Source organism: Cygnus atratus, chromosome 1 (genome assembly GCF_013377495.2).
Source record: "Cygnus atratus isolate AKBS03 ecotype Queensland, Australia chromosome 1, CAtr_DNAZoo_HiC_assembly, whole genome shotgun sequence".
Classification (NCBI taxonomy): Eukaryota; Metazoa; Chordata; class Aves; order Anseriformes; family Anatidae; genus Cygnus; species Cygnus atratus.
In genome coordinates this window covers 57,854,413-57,873,542 of record NC_066362.1, presented here as the reverse complement: position 1 = coordinate 57,873,542, position 19,130 = coordinate 57,854,413, and the positions used below count along the sequence as shown (strand labels likewise).

At 46.3% G+C, this 19,130-nt stretch overlaps 1 protein-coding gene across 1 annotated transcript in view; it reads right to left on the bottom strand.

Annotated features, from left to right (window-relative positions):
* NUAK1 (NUAK family kinase 1) overlaps positions 1-8,699 on the bottom strand; it is a 50,561-nt gene extending 41,862 nt beyond the window's left edge. The window contains exon 1 of the mRNA XM_035562277.2: positions 8,333-8,699. Coding sequence (XP_035418170.1) covers positions 8,333-8,629 — 297 coding nt within the window. The 5' untranslated portion in view covers positions 8,630-8,699. The remainder of the gene's footprint in view (positions 1-8,332) is intronic.
* Between the last annotated feature and the right edge of the window lie 10,431 nt (positions 8,700-19,130).

The window sequence follows — 19,130 nt, the reverse complement described above, 5'->3', positions numbered from 1 at the left end:
GACTGTGTGGGGCCAGTGAAGGTGGCCGGGATGAAGAGGAGGATGAGGAGAGGGTTGCGTCATCAGTGTAGCTGAGGTGAGATGGAAACGCAGCAAGGGAGGTGGGAAGGCTGAGGAGATAGCCCAAGACTGATGGTGGTCACACGTTAACTGGAGCAACCTGCACTGTCTTCTTACTGACTTTTTTGGCCTAGCCGCTAGGAGCTGCTGGAGTGGATTCTGCAGCGTTCAAATGACTTATGCACCACAAGACTTGCATTTATTTTGAGATTTTGCATGCACCTAGAGATGGCCAAGACTATTTTGAACATACCAGCCATGCCAACCCCTTCCTCTTCCCAAAGCTGCTGTGTTGCTGGTTTTTGTTGTTGTTGTTTTAAATTAAAGGAAACACCCATTAAAATATTTTATTATTTTCCTCTGTCTGCAAGAACAGAGCCTGAACAAAGTCACAGTTGAGCAAGATCCAGGACTTGCATCCAGCCATGGACCAGTGACAGTTTTAAGGGCTAATGTCTTGTAAAGTACCAAAGCTAGTAGCAAATCCCACCTGCCTTCGGAGAGTTAAGGCACTGCAAGTATTAACACTGTGTATTGGCTTAACAGGATGAATTGAGGGTTGGTTCACGGTGTTCAGTTCAAAACAGAAAATATATGAGAGCATTAAAACAGCGTAAGAGCAATGGATGGCTACGATCTCGCCCCCTCCCCACATCCCCCAGTGCAACATGCAGCAAAGGTTACAGGAGGGCCCCCACATCTATTGAACATCTGGCATTTTTGGTGTGAGTCCAGGATGTTTGATCAGGATGGCCAGACACCGTCGACTCATGGAATATCTCACCCAGCCCCCTAGTGTTCAAAGGTCTAGGATCCTCTAATTTATACAACGTACCATGTTGCCTGTGAAGACATGGTGATAAATACATTCTGTTTAAAAGCAGATACTTCTCAAATCATAACTTGCAGATGCTCAAAGTCTTTCATGTGGGTAAGACAAATGAGAGCCATAGAGACTGATTTTGTAGCCAGGGAGTGCAGGAAGCAACAGCAGGAGAACACTATTGAAAGCCTGGATACACTTATGGCTTTAATGAATTGGTCATCAAACATAACAGCACACATATGCAGTTTTTACCTTGCTTTGTAGTTCACTCCCCACCCTCCTGGCTATTCCCCATATATCTAGCAAAGTGGAAATTATTTCGAGTTTAGTTTATTAAGTGGACACACATGGTACCCACATCTGTTGGAAGATATTTGAGGAAAACGCTGACAAATATAATATGCATATTTACGAAGAGACCTTTTCATGCGAGACATTTCCTCTGACATACCAGCTATGCCAAGTACAGTGACCCATCAAGGGCTAACAACAGGAGCATTTTCTATAAAATGGCAGGTGCACGTCTGGGCGATTTAGGGACAAACCCTGACTTGGGCAGGATGCAAGCAAGAGACGAGACCAGTGCTCTCTGTAGGCTGGAGATGCCCACACTAACACGCACACCAGCGGTAGCATGCACACCATCAAAACTGTATGTCAGAGCTGGGCAATGGCAGCAGCCTCCACCGCTGCCCACGCTGGCAGCTGCTGAGGTGCTGGCAGCTGCCACCACTGCTCCTTGCTGCCACCGCTGGGAGCTCCCATCCCACCCTGAGCCCAAGGCATGGCTCCTTCAGGAGCATCAGCTGGCACTGGAGCAGAAAACGTATGGTTTTGGTCTTATTTTACATAGGTAGAGTGTAGAAGACGACAGTGTCCTTCTGTGAGGAGCATGTTTGTTCAGATGGAGGAGATGCTCTGGTGTCAGCATCCTGCTTCGTGCAGACAGAGAGGGGACCTGAGCGCGGTACGGGAGGCTGAGACCTAAATCAGGGCGATGCCCGCATCAAAGCCAGGGGCAGCAGCCAGTTTGTGAATCCTTGGCATATGGGCACTGGAAATGCGTCCCATATGGTCTGCAATTGGATCATCATGGCTTGACATATGTTGACCTGCCCGCGTTGAAGACTGATGTATCAGAGGTTGGACTAGGTGATCTCGAAGGTCTCTTCCAACGTGCATGATTCTGTGATCTTTTTTAACCCACTTAGGGCATTCATCCTTGGCACTGCTTGGCCACCACGTGCCCCCTCCAGATTCTTCAGTCCAGCAAAGGCTCTCCAGTTATTTATTTACCAGACAAAACACAGACTAACTACGATTACAGTTCTGCAAAGAATAAACAATTGCTCGCAAGAATTGCACATTCCACACGTTTTATTCAACATGTATGACCCCAAACTACAGTATATACAATAATTGTCTCCACATGGCAAATCCACATTGTGGTTCTTAAAAAATAATAATAATTTTTAAAACACATGCCACCAAAAAACACAGTATATTTTATCCATATCTAATGAAAGACTTTCTACAAGCAATTTCCATTCTGTTGCATTCTCTAGCATATGGTGCTTTGAAACCATTTGCAATAATGCTGAGGCATTTTACAGTGTTTTGAGCTGAAGGCTGTGCTATAAACATCGGCTCAAATTCTGTTGTGAATTTCACATTTAGTAGGTTCACAATAGGTGTGTATCAGGCCAAAATGTGCCCCTGCATTTAGCCTAACTTCTCTGTATGAAGCGGCATCCTTTCACAATGGGATGTGCTGAGGCAGAGAAAATTGACCTGCCTGAAATTGTCCAATCCAATTAAAAAAAAAAAAAGAAACAGAAAAAGAAAAGCAGAAGCACTGCGAGCAGAGAAGCTCTGTAATTCATTCACCTGTAAGACAGTACAAAATCTTCAAAGGAATTTTACTTGATGCCCATTCAAAGCTCAGAAAGAACATGCCGTTCTTTAATTTGGTAAAAGATTTGACAAGCTAACGTATTCAGATGACCCCTTGCTGGCTAGCCAGAGTTTTCAGACTTTTATACCACTGACCTGCGCTCCTCTGTACAAATCCACCTCTCCAACAAGGACTGGAGGTGCCTCTCACCTCATGGCCTGCATGCTGTAATCAGTTGTTTCTGTTTGCAGCTCTCAATATTCAAGTCATCTTTGACATTTCAGTTAGTCAAGTGTTTTTGTGAAGACTGAAGTCATTTTATATAATCAGGTGGCAACTCTTATTGCAATAAGCTTACAGTATTCATGGTGAATCACATTAGATCAAATTTAGTGGGTTTTTTCTTCCCCTTTTAATCATTCTCACAGATAATAACTAGGGGTGGTACAAATAAATTAACAACAAAGCCATGTGCAAGCCCAAATACTGTTTCAAGCTGGCATTCATTCTAGATCTAGAATTTCTATGTCTTTTTTTGTTTGTTTGTTTTTGTTTGTTTTTAAATTGTAAAAATTTTTATGAAGGACAGCCCAGGTTTCACTAACATGCTTTCAGCACCATGAAAACATGTCCAGATTTGGTCACATTACGAGTCCCTAAAAAGCACACATTTTTTTCCTTTCTTCAAGATGTGCAAACAGTTAGGTTTTGGCACTAGGTTTGTGCAAGGACCCCTCTCCCACTGGGCAGCACCTGGCCCCACATGGCTGCAGAGGTGCACGGAGCCCGCCGGCAGCTCCCAGCTCTGGCACCGTGAGCACGGCCGCGCTTTCGGCGCGGGTCACAGCACTGGCACGTAGAACAAAGCAAGAGGCAGGAGCACGAGGAGAATGCAAAGGGGTCAGGAGTGGAGACTGACGCCGAATGTCATGCCAGGACAAAAGCCCGGTGTAGGGAGAGCCCAGAAGGAAAGAGTGACGGAGCTCTGCAGGAGGAGGCTGTCATCTGTAGGACCCTGATGTTACGTACACTACATGGCTGGAAAAAAATCAGGTGTTAGGTTATGCACTCAAAATGAGCTGATACTTATGATGGTTTTGGCTTTAATCTGTAAGTTTTTCTTTCTCACGTATAAAACAGGGTAATGATACAAGCCATTGTTACTATTATTCAAGTGTATTATCATAGCTGTAGAAGCCACATTCATGAATCAGGATCCTGCTGTGCAAAGTACTGTATGAGCACTTCACATCACAGCAGTGCTGTGTAGATACTTCCACCGGTGTCTGCAATAAAGGAAGATATCCTAATAAGAACAACAAAGAATCTTAAAAAAAATAAACAGCCTCAGATTTGGACATCATTCTGCACAGGATCTGTACTGAAGGATCGAGATAAAAATCAGTATGGAGTAGTGGCCCAGGTGCCAAATGAAGCAGTTCTCAGGAAAAAATGGAAGTATAACTTGTCATTAAAGATGGTAAGATAATTCACATACCTAAGAGGGAAGAAAAGAACACCAACATTTTCTATTTGTGGAGTTTGACTTTGCAACGTGAACATGATTTTAACATGGGAGTTTTATTGACTAGAAGAGTCCAGTTCTTGATAGGTACTTGAAGGCAGTGGACAGCCCCCATCCTCCTTATAGCATCAGCAAAACAGGGAAGGGAATTGGGACAAGTGCCCCGCCTGGCCTTCACCATCCCTGGTGACTCACGAGCACAATTTAACCTTATCTGGAACCCTTAAAAAACACACCGCCAACAAGCAAGCGGCTGAGCAGCACACAAAGCGTTAATTCCTGACATGACAGAGCTGTCATTGCTGGTGTTCATGTTTTACTTTTGTAGTAACACACAGAACTAAAGGCAGCAAAGCACAGGTCCTGCTTTCATGTAATCTGCTCCTGTTGCATAGTTTCCAAACCCTGTGCAACTCTCCGAAATTGCCGCGAAGCAGAGCTGTTTCAAAGCAAAGATGTTCACTGGAGTTGCAACTGAAAATATTTCTGTTGATCTAAAGTTTGTTTTTCTTACTGGATTTTAATTCGGAAACCAACATAATTTGGCAACATCCTTCCACCTGCACTTCTACGCTGCAGAGAGAAACAGCATGCACCACGAACCGTAACACGCCCGCACAAATATGCGCCGCACGCCTGCTTTTCATGTCGGGCTGCAGCTTGTCATCAATTCCCAAAATAATTAACTTTCTGGAGGAGCGGCTGGAGAAGAATAGTGCTTCCTCCACCTGCTGGTGAGGAGGAAGAAAAGATGTCCTGGCTCAGAAGGGAGAGAGGAGGCCCCTGCAGCTGCTCCCCATTGCCTCCCAAGTGCAGCCTAAGGAAAGGGAGGGCGAAAAGCTCGCGGATCTTGCAATGGGGAAAATCACACTGCAAGAAAAACTTGCTCCAGCTGAACCTTTCGGCCGCCGAGGAGCCCAGCAGTGTCATCCTTCGCACACCAAGCACAGGATCAGCCGGAGGCGGTCGATGCGCAACTTATCTAATGCTGACATAAGTGTAGCTGGGGATTTCTTGGCTAGCAAAGCCTGAATATACACCATGAACAAAAGCTCAGTTCTTTGCTTTAACATGTGCAAGATGACAAGTGGAGAAAACACCCACAGAAATGTCAACGTGAGTGTCACTTCACAGGCCTGCAATATCATCTCTTCATCCCTACACTCACTAGCAGGTGCCTTAATTTAAAATATCATAAGTTACACGGTGCATACTGAGCCAGTACTAATGAAGGAAATCTTGCTGGCGAAATTAGGCACCTCGTACGTCATGTGGTGGGCATTATTTTAACGGCTTCGTGCAGCACACAGCACTGTCTGCAGTCACTGTGGTAACTAGTACACAAATTCACCTAAGTTGTTTCCAATAATAAACGACATATATATCGTGCAAGCTACCCTGGAGCTTTATGGCAGGAAACTTTATGATCACGTTTCACTGGGCTAAGAGGAAAGACAAAGAAACTACACCAGTTTGAATAAACCTGTAAGCCTGTTAATAAGCAACAAATACTACTTCCATTCTAGCCAACTGCAATCCTGCAACGGCACAAGACGAGAGCATACATGTACCTCGGACTGAACTGTCTTCGCACCTTGGCTTTACTTCATTAACTCACATTTGCCAATTTCTGTTTCACTCATGAGCAGTTTATTGTTGCCATATGGATGACAACAAACCCAGTGTTCGTGTTTCACATTAAAAGCCCAGCTAATCGTGCAAATCTCTTTACGAAACACCATACAGCCAAAGAGATGTTAACAGATGAGAAAAGTGGAAAGACCAAGCAGGAGAGGGATGGAGAGGGCTGATGACTGGGAACACAGCGCCACTTCCCCGGTCCAGCTTTGCAATCTGCTACCATACAGCTCCCAGTTGCTGCTTAGGAAAAAGACGGTTAGCTAAACCAGTAGCAGAACAGGAAGCCAACAGGCTGGACTGCAGCAACCTTGGGACTGCAGCTACCTGGCCGTGGGTTGTCAGACAACTTGCAGTGGAAGCGGTGTCAGCCACAGCGCTCTCTCCTGCATCCCCCTGCTGGACACACCGCCACAGCCAGGCCAACCTGCTCGTGCGTGCTGCCAATGCTGGCCACTAATAAGATCACAGGAGAGGAATGGGAAGAGAAGGGGAGAAAAAAATGAGGGGAAGCTCTGTGCCTCTCTGAGCAGTCATTCTGCCAGCGCTTGTCTCATCCATGGAGAGCCACCAGTGCTCAGTGCAACAGCCAGACAGGAAAACCGTCAGAAAGCAAGAAGCGTTTTCTGCTCGCTTAGGTCTGGCCGGATTCCCAACAACTAGCTTTTATTCTGTAAACAGACAAAATGTGGATATTTTACATACGCTCACAGATGTTAAAGTTCAAACAGACACGTTGCGCCACAACTTGCCTGTAGACTAGTTAATAATTATGAAGTGCCACACGCCAAGGGTTATATTACTGTAGCATAAAACTAACACCCCTGTGAGGCTTTGTTTAGCTTCTACATACCAGCTGATAGAGCGAGTGTAACATTTTTATGGCATTTGAGATCACAATGGTATTTTGATTTTCCCTCTCTCCATTTCGAGATGGCATTAGCCATATAAATTCAGTTCAGACCATATCACTGAAGTACCTTTAGCTATAGAGCTGAAGCGCTTGACAATAGCAAAGGACAAAAAAACCACAGGTGTGCTGTTAACTTAGATACGCATCTATGCTACATCCTCTCTTCAGTCAGGACCCTTCACAAAACCAAATCTCATTTACAATACAGCCATTTTTTTTAATTGATCGAGTCTTTTCAAATGATTTTTTGATGTATTCTCTTATTTACTGCATCACGTAATGAAACTCATAAATTATCTGCTTACGAAATAATAGTAAGTAAATAATATAGCCCTGGAGCTTTTGTTAGCCTGACGCTGTAAAACAGCCAAGGCAGCAAACTTTAAAAATCATATACTTGGAGTGAGCATGTGCGGAGATGTCCATCTCTGGTTTCTCTTTAGCCAGCCTCCAAATGAGCTAATAAACTGAAAGCATACATGATATGACTCCACAGCTTGGCTGAAACCTCATTTTCACTGTCGACACAAAGATATTCAGTTGCAAAGTAAATGTCTCTTATTAAAGCCGCTGCATCTGCAATTCCCTTTGCTGTTTTACAGTTGCTTCTGCCTCTGGGTGCGCGTTGAGCTCCCAGACAAGCGAAACAGAGAGACAAATGAAACAAAACCTGTAATGTCACTAGGGAAATGCCTTGGTTTTAGATGAAGTCTAGTGAAAACTCAATTAGTCTCCTTCATATGAAAAGCTGTGCTAGGACCTCTTTGGAAAAGCATCTATTTCTCTGGGCAGCCCTTAACGCAACGCCTGCCTCTCGTTCGCTTGTCCTCTGAGAGCGGTTACATATTTCAGCGGAGGGAAAATGACAATAACTCTGGCTAACGTGTGCGTTTCTTCAATCGCATTTTTGTGCTCTGCCGGAGCGCTGTACCAGCGAGGAAATGCTGCAGCTGAGTTATTGCAGGACAACCTCCGGGCTGCTTTAAGTCTCGAGCCAGCCGGCACAACCGAGCAGTGAAACGGGTCGTAAAAACCAATGGGGCTGGGGTTGCAGTCCCTGCGATTTTTTTTTAGGTGTCAGCAAAGTTTGGGTCACTAAAATATGACTGAATCACGGCGGCTTTGACCAACGGACTGACGTTTGCCATTCTGACAGGACTTTGTGAGCCGCTTTGGCTAGCCGGGAGCATGACAGGTTTCGCTACCGCGCTAATTTCCACTTGGGAAAGAATCACCGTGCACGGAAGGGACTCGTGTAAAAGCAAAACAAGAGCAGTAAGCCACCCTGTTTTTTTTTCCAATAACAACACATCAATTTTAAATGCCCCGATGCCTTACTACGGCACCACCCCAGCACCCAAAATGCGGCAGCTTCTGCCCCGGACCCGCACCGCAGGCGAAGCCTCGTCCCCACGGGGGGCTCCCAGACCCACCGTCCCCGGGGACCCCCAGAAAACCCCCGTCCCCCCGCCTTACCACTCTGCCAGAAAACCGCTCGATGGCCCGCTTGACTTTGCCGTAGGTGCCTTTGCCCAAGGTCTCCTGCAGCTCGTAGCGATGCTTCAGGTTGTGCTTGTGGTGATGCCGCTTCACCCCCTGCTGCTTCCTCGGCCCCGCCGCGACCCCCGGCGACGGAGCCTCCCCGAGCGGCTCCTCCATGGCCGCTGCAGCCGCAGCCGCAGCCTCGCCACCGCCGGGCCCGGAGCCGCAGGAGGAGCAGCGGGGCTGCGCGGGGCTGCTGCTGCCGGGGACGGCCGCCTCGGCACCCTCCATGCCCGGCGGCGGCGGGCGCGGCTCTGAGCGCCCCGCCGGCCCCGCAGCCTCTGCCTCAGCCCCGCGCCGGCACCATGGGGCGCGGCGGGGCGGGGCGGGGGGCGGTGGCGCCCCGAGCTCCCCTCCCCTTTCCCCGCCGGCCCCGGGGGCGGCCCCTCCGCCCCGACACGGCTCGGCCCGGCCCGGCCCCGCCGCCCCCCGAGCCGCGCGGGGAGGCCTCGGCTCGCAGGGCGAAGCCCCCGGGCGGGCGGCAGCGGCCCCGCCGTGAGGCGCGGGCACCTGCGGCAGAGAGGCCCAGGGGAAGCCGGACCAAATTTAGGTCTGGAAAGTGTGGTTCGATGGTTCTCTTCTTTCTTTTTATTTTCCAGCACTTTAATTTTCCTTGGTAGCCCAACGGGCGAGGGCTTCCTGTAGGGTTTCCATGTAATGGAACTCGCAGAGAAAACACGGGCACACCCAGCCCCTGCCTGGCCTTGGCAGGGACCGGCGCTGTCAGCCCGCTCCCGGAGCCGTTCTCGTGTAAAAAACCTGCCTGGGCCCAAGTCCTGCTCCGGTTAACATCCAGGCAGCACGGTGCCAAGGGCTAGAGCTGGCGGGGCCCTCACCTCCGCTTTCAGGAGCCCTGAAATGCAAATAAAAGTGTCATTTTTACACTTTTCGTCAATTTAGAGTAAGCCGGTTGTTTCTTTTGCAAAGACTTCTTGAAAACTTAAACCAACGCAGGCATATAAATCGGTGCCAAGGTTAGGATGAGTCAGATGTTTCCTTCAGAACAGCAGCCCTCCTCAGGCCCGCGGCCCTGAAGGTGGATGGCCTCTGTTGGAGGAGTGGGGAATTTGTGTGGAGTGCGATCACTTTGGCGTTTTCCAGTGTGTCCCCTTTGCTGGGCGGACGCAAAGGCCTTGACGTGAGGGTCCTGGCCCTGTCTCCTCCCCACTGGCTGCCCTTCAGGTGCGGGGTGCAGCTGGGATTGAGCCATAAATATAACACAGAGACCCTATGAAATCCTTGGCTAGGCCTCGTGGTTGCAGTGATGTCGAGGCATGGCATTTAGGATGTTAGTAAGCCGATCCCTCATCTCGCTGGGGGAGCGTTGATGCAGAAGTTGCCCTGTATGCTGAGCTGATTTGTCTAGCTGGCTCATGGGAAGGCTGGGGTTTGTCAGAGGAAACTAACCCAGGAGCGTCAAGGTGATGGGATGATATCCAGACACTGGGTTTGGTGAGGACTCTTGTTGGGCTCCTCTAGCTCACCGGCCTGGTGGGTAAGGCTGGCGTTCCTCGAGGTTTCTTCCTGAGGTGATGACAAGGAACTTACTTTTCTGAGGCCGCATGCAGCCTTAGCCCTTCTGACTTGATAAACTTGAAAACACAAGTTTCTTGGTAATTACCATCTCTGCACCTACATTTTAGGATCAGCAGAAGAGCCTGACTGGCTCAAGGCAAGTCTGTCTGCTGCAATATCCTGTTTCTGACAGGAGTCAGCACCACGCTGCACATTTTGAGGAAGGAAGGAAGAATCCCATAGTGGCCAGAGGGAAGTAATGCCTCCCACACTAGGTTCTTGATTGTTGAGCGGTAGATATTGGCTTAAGCCCTGGAGCTTGAAATGTAGCATCTCACAGACTGCATCACAAACTGGCTAGTCCAAAGCAGAAAGGGTAAGGGAAGCCTCAGTCTCTGTTACTATACAAAAAGAGAGAGCTGTGTCCTCCTGTAGTCCCTCCCTTTGCTTTAGTTGTGGAAAGGATGACAATTCTGTGGCCTTGTCTTTGTTAGAAATAAAACTATATCAGTAGCTTTCATATTTTTCATTTTATTTTAGAGCTCTGAAGCGCTACTGCATTCCTGCCAGCTGGCACAGGATAGAGCAGTGCCTGAGAGAGAGGGAGGTCTGCTCCTGCACCGGCTGCCTTCTGCTCCCCCAGTTTGAAACCCACTTATGTAGCACTTCTTGATCCGGGGGAATGCCCCAAAAAACCTCTGCACGAAGGAACAGAGGGCAGCACTGCTGCAAGGAGGGATTGGCAGGGGAATGGGCTGGGGATGGAGCAGCACCAAGAGGCAGGAGGGAGCTAGGAGGGCTGGCGACAGAATGGTGCCCTTCTCTGGGAGAAGTGAAGAATTGTCCTGGCACATGTTCACCTCAACCCAACTTCACTTAAACAGGTTAAATCTGACTGTCGATCTCGCTGAGTGCCAAGGCTGCAGCAGTTTGTCCAGATGACTGTAGCAAGCGACTGGTGGTTTTGCACGCCCAGTGCAAGCCCTGCTCCCAGCCCAGCTTGGAGCAGCCCGCATCCTGCACCAGGACCTGAGCCAGCCGACTGCGCCCTGGCTGCATGACCAGCTCAGGAACGGCTCCATCCACCCAGAGGCAGCAGGGGACAGTCTCCAGCTAGGTTTGTCTCTTGCTGCCTGGAAGCTCCCTTGGGGTGAACGTGGTAGAGCCTGTGCCCAAGTCCCTTACAGCTCTCAAACAGCTGAAAAGCAATCCCAGTGATGAAAATAGGTTTCATTATGTTATGCTCACGAGCGTTGTTAATATTCCCGAGAGTATTCTCTTTTAACTGCTTGGAAGCGTACACCACCAGTTCCGTAAGGAAATATGTCATGAATCATTGCTATATATTGCGATTGGACAGATACAAGGCATAATAAAATACCAGAAGCTCCAAAATGAAAAATACCAATTTTATAATGGAATAAGCACAGGTACTATGCAGCTTTAGAAATAATGCTGTGCCTTTCAAATTTCCACGCTCTTAAATGTGAAGCCAGATGGCATTAAGCAAATTGAATGTATGAATAAAAACCGGGCATAAGAAACTTTCTGTGCTCATATGCAATAGCAATGGGATTGGAAAATAATGATAAATAGAGAAAGTCTATCACTAATATGTGGAAATATTTCCTTTTCATTTTTAGCATATTGTCAGCTTTGCAATCAGTATTATACTTGTCACTACGGGAATAAAAATCACTAGAGCAAATATTTAACCAGTGTCCTTCACAACATGTATAAGAATGCCAAGAAGTAAAAATCAGAGAAGAAAAGCAAGGCAATGTCAGAGTGGATGTAGAAAACCTTAAATAACGGCTTTTTTAGGTAATTTGCATCATTCTAGTTGTTCATGTCAGTGTAAAAAATGCAGTGTTTCATTGTTTCTGAAATAAACATTTGGCGAGAATTTCAGCTCTCCAAGTTTGCAGACACCACTAGGGAATTCTTCATTTCTGACATTGTTATTTTATGTAAATGCTTTTCCTTATTCACAAGAAGGAATTGTCCTCCCATTGAAACCAGTAGGCTTCTGCTAACCAGCTTCAAAGGAAATAGGATTAGGCTTTAATTTGGAAAACATTATTGGAGGATATGTTGTACCAAATCTAAACTATGCAGATAACTGTAATAACAACAATAAAACCATTGATTTCAGTAGGCTTATCTCCCTTAAGTCAGTGTGAGTTGGAGAAAAATCTTGAAAGATTGCAACATGTCAGCAATATAAATTTATCATAAAACTCAGTACATTTTTAGGATTATTTTTTGCCATGAACTTTCAAAACCACAATTTATTTCGTATCTGACATAGAGACACTCAGGATAAAAGGCACCGGCTTAATAACTTTCAATTAAATCTTGAAGTCTCCTCAAAATGTTTAACGCCTAGAATGAAATGTCAGATTCACAGAGCTGATGTTAATTCCTTCCATGTATTTAGCTGAAAAGAAAAAAAATAATCATGGGATTTCAAAGATGCTTGCTACAAATACTTATTTTATGAACTGAGGCCAGGTACTTGCTGTGCAACAATGACGCCCATTGCAGCGCAGCTTGGTGAGATGGTGTCATTTAAACATAAACTGACTTTTTGCTCGTAAGCACCCTTCAGTGTTTGTGTGAAGCTATTTTTATAATCATCCTTACAAAGGTAGGCTTCCAAGGGGCTGCTGGAGAACTGAAATACCTTCTTTAACTATTCTCTGCAACCTCTATAGAACGCAAGACACAGGAAAGGGGAGAAATGAGCATTGAAGGGATTCCTGGATACGATGGACCTGTATATGTAAAAGTAATATGCTGCTTGCTTAGGTTTCAGCCTGTCTGTTGAGCTCTAGTCTGCGCACAGAGAAACACATCACCAACATCTTAAAGTCAATTGAGTCGCTTTGACTGATGCTCAAGCAAAGCATAGCTTGCTGGACCAAGCTAAAGTGCTCAGCACTGCTCAGTCTGCAAATCCAAGGATGACAGAACTGCAAATATTTGGAAGATGCTGGCAGGCAAATCCAGAGGGCACTCTCTCAACTGAACTTTCTCCTCTGTGTAAGTACACGCTGATAGAGAGCTTTTTGGTCGGATGAAGTGAAAGCATGTTAATGTGCTCCACTCAATGATAGGGATTATCCTATAGAAAGAGAGGCGGCTGGCATCCATCTGTTTCCTGCAGCAGGTATCTGCACATTATCTGCCTGACAGATCACATCCAATCCTCGAGATTGCACGCTTTATGGAAATTACAGGAGTCATGCAAGTTCAGGATTAAGACTGTAACACTCATTTTCTCTGTAGAAATCCCTGTAAAACTTTACCTTGATGAGCAGTGGCCTTTTGAGACATGGCTCATCCAGACAGTTGTGTGTCCATGAAGCATCTTCTAAAATTCCATTTCCAAGCCTCAGCCTTTGCTTCAGTGGCTTTAACTGAGAATTTAGGCAATGGCCACGTTACCATTTTTTTCCTGACCTTCTGGTTATTACTTCTACTGGTTGGTATGCGTTGTTGGAACATTCACAGCACAGAGGATACCAACCACCAGCTGAATTTACATCTCCAGATCTGAAATTAATTTACATATGCATGTGTGTGCCTGCATGCTGGTGACACACACAGAATTTTATCCATTTAACATTTGCTTTTCTATACTCAACAGTTTTGCATGATACCTGAAGCTCCCACAGATATTGCTGCGCTGGGGCACCCAACTTCGCTGACAAGTGAGGAGAAGCTACTCAAACTGTGATGGAGAAAAAAAAAAAATGTAGGGGCTGAGGCCCAAGGTCTCTCCTATTGCAGAATACAGGATGTCCAGAAGGATTAAGTACATGCTTTTCCTTCATGTGTTGCTTTTGTTTTTCTGCTCAGCTTAGATACTCTTTCAGTAAAGCTCTGTGATGGCACAAGTGTTTAGTATGCTATTTATATATTATTTTTATTAAATAAATGAACCATACAATTCAAACTACCGGCTTCCCTTCTACCCACTGAACATTAATCCCTTCAGGATTAAAGTCCACCCACATCAGCAGGCTGTAATAAGGAAACCCAACATTGCAGCTTTCAGCACCACTAGCAGGGAGTTGTGGTGGGCTAGGGTTGCTGGATCGCACATCTCACCGATGCAAACAGCAAAAAAGAAGTGAAAAAAAGTAATTAAGTCACTCAACAGCACACTGCCCTCATCACTTCCCTTCTTTGCCCTTGGTTGCCTTCCTTCCGCTGGGTTTTTGTCGATATTTTGAGAGATAAGCTGGCTGCGTTACATCAACCATCAGCACATCGGGCCACGTGTACACAGCTGGATCTCAGCCGGGATCACTTTGCCCACAGCCGGACTTCGCACGTGGGACGACCGCTCTCAGCATCGCTCCTCACACACGGATTCTCGAAAGTCTCACCACAACCAGTTGTCCCCCTGACACCATTTCTCAATGCCTCTGTCACCAGCTTCCCCGACGCAGCGGTGCAGGCAGTGAAGCAAGCAAACCATCTCAACCTTGGTTTTCAGCACTGCAGCCCCAAGCCCTTAGACCTCAGCGGGGCCTGTGGGTTGTGGCGGAAAAGGGTGGGGATGTGCGGCCGCGGGTTGGGTTGGGGCAGAGAGGCAGCTGAAGTGGAGAAGGGGGAAGCAGCAAGCGAAACACAGCCGAGGCGCTCCCCGACTTGGGGGCATCCTGCTGCTGGCCCCCCGCCCACCTCAGGGAGCTGCACACCACAGGAGCCTTCACCCAGAGATGTTTGTATGGGAACGTAATGGGGAAGCGTGAACTTTTGCCGTCATGACCCCTTCATCCTGGATGACTCACGGATGAGATGGGGCAGATACATCCCTCCAGGGCTCTGGGATTTCCTGCCCAGTCTGATCGCATCGAGATACAACAGCCACTGGGCAGACCCTACAAGGAACGGTGCTTTAGCTTCAGTTGTGGCTTCTGTGTGGCACTCGTTGCACAGATGCCTGCGATGAGGAAAACCAAATGCATGTTTTGCACAAGGTGTTTGTGTTGGTGTTGAGGTCTGTGGGTCTGTGTCTGGGCTGTGCAGCTCTTTTCACGCAGCTATTAGGTGCATAACCGGTTTTCTTGGAAATACAAGGTTAAGGCTATTCTAATAACATAGAGAGTAAAAAAAGACATAAGTATCTTCTTTTTCTTTTTTTTTTTCTTAAATATATATATTTCTTAGAGTGAAGAAGCTTAAGCACAGGATATTTTGCTAAAACTGGTGCTGTACATGGCATCAGTCAGGTTTTAGATGATCATACCTTTGGATGCATTCATCTAAACAAGCTTTTCCCAAAGATTGTCACTGACCAGCAGTATTTGGGATAATGACAGCAAATCCTGCCTAAAATTGACCTTGCCACCACCTCCACGTTAGGGATGCTGTCTGGCTCTGAGAGACCACCCCCTGTCCCCGCATCTCTCAAAATTCCCCCGAAACACTGGAATTGGTCATTGGGTGTGCATCACAGCTCCGCTTCGTAACTGTGATTGTCTGCATTTTTTCTTCGCTGATCATTAGCTTGTCAAAGTCAAAACAATACAAAATTAGAAAACACACTCAGCGCAGGGGCTGCCAGCTTCCTTCAGTTTTATTTTGTTTACTTTTCATTTGTCTGCAGCCACTTCCTGGCTTTGGAAAATAGTGTTGTCTATGACTTGTAAATAAAATTAGGTCAAATAATAAAAACTGTTAATGACAGTGTAATCATTTTACAACAAACAATTACGAAGATGTAAATGGAGTATTACAACTTTAGGATGCGTACCAGTGATACAGCATGACTTCCGCAGGAAAGGACATACTCAGAAACCTGGAGCAGTCAAGTACAGAGCACAGTTAAATGGAAAATGAATCTGTTCATGTACAGAAGCCCAAGGATCTAATATAATCTTCCATTAGATCTTTTTAAACTCGCATCCTTTATGCCTATTTTCTAGCAGAGAGAGCTCTTTAAATCAATAGCAAATTGGCTAAGTGACAAACTTGATCAAAGACTCATTATGCATGAAAATTTCATTTCGCTGCCTAGGGGATTGCGAGGGGAGAGCTTTCATGGCTCCCTGCATATCCTTTGTGCTTCTAAGGCAGTAAAAAGGGAATAGCAAATGTCAAAATCCCTGTGGAGGGCATGAAGGAGCAGAGGATGCCACCCCAGGAGGACAGTAGCAGCGCCTCTGGCTCCGGCACTATCCTCACTGCTGAGCCCCCCACAGGGTGAGCGACAGGGCTGGGGTGGGGGTTAGGGTTGGGGGAGGGATGTGCTTGTTATGCTAAAGGGACAGCTCGTTTTATATTGCACTGGTGCTGGCTGGTCCACACAGCAGCCACCTCTAAGCTTCTCCAGCCCACATTGAGGCCACTGACAGTCACAGTTAAACAACCCCAAAAAGACAACACAGGTCTTAAGAGGAGATGCAGCAAAAATCCTGCAGGGAGAAGCATGGCAATGCATAGATACCACCAGCTTCTCCATGTCAACGCAAAGCACACAACACTTTGGCTAATGCTGTGTGTAGGGAAGAGCTACCTTCCATATCAAGTCCGTAGAGGCTTGGAGAGGTTCCTCACTGTACTCCATGAGCCGTGGTGAATCAGAAAATCTGGCCCAGTGCCTAAAAACACTTTTAAATTTGTGTCTCCTTATCTCTCCTACAGAACTGGAATACTCTTTCCTGCCTCCCAAGAATTATACAAAAATAAATCTTCTCAGATCTGCAGAACGCTTTGCTGACACTAATTGTGTTATAAGAAAGAAACAGATTTATTTTCAATGGAACAGGACACTCATTTCTAAAGAACCTTTTTGAAGGTCTGTTATCAAGATGAAAAAAGCATCCAATTTTAATAAGAGGAGCAATGTGACCTCTGCATATTTCCCGTTGCTTTAGCAAGACCAAATCCTTCTCACTTTACTTCAGCTTATACTGATCTCCACAAGGGCTCCATGCACGGGAGGCTTTGCTGGCGCCGGAGCCTACAAAGGTGACACCAGTTGGACTGCTTGGGATCAAGCAGATGGTGCTGCAAAATGTCTGAAAACTATGGACCTTCTCCCATCATTACCATGATACCACTTGAAGTCTTCTGTCTGATTCCTCCTGCTTAAAATATATATATAAAATAGTATATATATAAATACGTATATGTATATACATATACATATCATATACTATATATTATATATACATATGTATAATATATGTATATACATAATACATGTAATTTATATATATATATATAAAATAGTGCTGGATCATTGGAGAAAGCAAGCAAAAGGTATTGTGGCACATGTTCATTTTCAAATGGGTGAGTTCTCGTGGGGTGCCCCGTCTCCTGCAATTTTCAGCTCCACTCAAACTGTGTAGATCACATACCTGATAGAGGGAAATGATTTAAACACACGTTTAGTGGAGAGATACGATAGATAGATTTCTAAAATTTCAACCTGACCACTGGAAATGCAATACTCGCATGAGAAAAGGAAAAAAGGTGCTTCTCGCCACATCGTTATCTAATGCGATCTCTGGGTAACACTCACGAAAGAGAGGAAACCTGCTTCTCTAGAAAGCAGAGCAGAGTAGACCCTTTCTGTAGCACCACCCAGTGGCTGACCACCTGTAGAAAATTCTGTGCAAAACAGAAGCATGCAGCAGTGCTTCACAGCAACACTTTACAAGTACTTTGTGGTATTTTTAGCGGTAAATATGATTTTCAGCGTGCAAAGCTGGATGCCAATTGGGACTGAAGCCAGAGACAGAGTGTGGGTGAAGACAGTATTAGGCATACTGCACTCAAAGCTGTCAGAAGGAGACAGACAAAACCTGAACGCTTGTTTGTACTTACCGTGGGTGAGCGGATGTCTCGAGCTGTGAGTCGGGACCTTGCTGCGTTACAATACAGGAGCATAGCCCTTGTACCTATGGGCACAGACCTAAGAAAGGCACAGTGTATAATATGCCTCTCAACCATCTCATCCCCCTTTAATTGTGGCACTCATCACTTGCAGACACCCTTAGGTCTCAGTCTATGACCCCCGCTTGCTGCCCAGCCAGAAGGTAGGGCACCAGGGCCTGTGCTCACCCTGTGAGGTGAAGCTTTACAGAGACATCTTTCAAGAACAGCAGCTGCCGGCGGTGTGCTTGTCGGACCCATCCTCCAGTGCTGCAAGGTACTGCAGAAGTCTAATGGGAATGTCTCTATCTGAAACGACGAGAAATAGCAGCAGACCAGTCCCCATCACAAGCGAGCTCGTGAGAGCTAAATGGGATTTTTGGAGGAGGAGATTATGTGCGGCTGCCACAGCGCTGGATGGGAGCAGCGGGTATGCAGCATGCTGAAATGAAGGCTACGTTGACACTGAGGGAAAGGAGATAAATTGAGTCAAAACACACAGCAGTGTCTAATTTCCAAGGGATTGTTATAATCAATAAAAACCGTGTGTGTATGTGCACAGGTGTATCTGTGGTATAGCAAAGAGCAGAAAGCACATATATGAATATATATATAAATAATAATATCTACATGTACTTATGCATGTACACAGATCATATTGCTTAAGTGGCCATACAAGAAATTCTGTCAATATTAAACATCCTTTTATGTTTGCCTTGATGTTTGAGGGTCTGCAAGCAACCTCAAAGACAAAGATGACAAGGAGCTGAAATAATGCTCGCTGTTAGCCCCAAAATGTAATCACGGTGGAGCACATCACTGTGCTCAAGCCAACGTCAAGCTGCCTGTTGTAGTACAAAGCTGTGCACCCTGCCGTAGCCCTGACCATCTGCGTGCATGCTATATTTAAAATGGAAAAAAGCCTCCAGGGAAAATGAACCAAATTCACCATGGGTACAAAGAGGCATGGTGCCTTTGAGGTCTGCAGAATGGATTTGCTTACACCAGTGATGGATTTCATACAGTGACCTTTGTTCTCCATGAAACCTCATTTCTCTTTGTGCTTGTGCCAGTGTGGCTCCACTCTGGTAGAAATAATACTAATTTATGCCAGAGTAAGTCACAGGAAATTTTTATTTTGCCTTTTAAGGACAGATGCTAGGTAATGACATCCATAGCTGGTTTCCTTTCTCACTTCACTCTGTTTTTTTCTGCAGGTGCAGTGCCTCTGATTTTTCTACACTCACTTCAGATTGCCTCAATGAGAAGGCAGCCAGGCCTTCAGTGCCCTCATCCAACACCCACTCTGCAGGGGGGATGT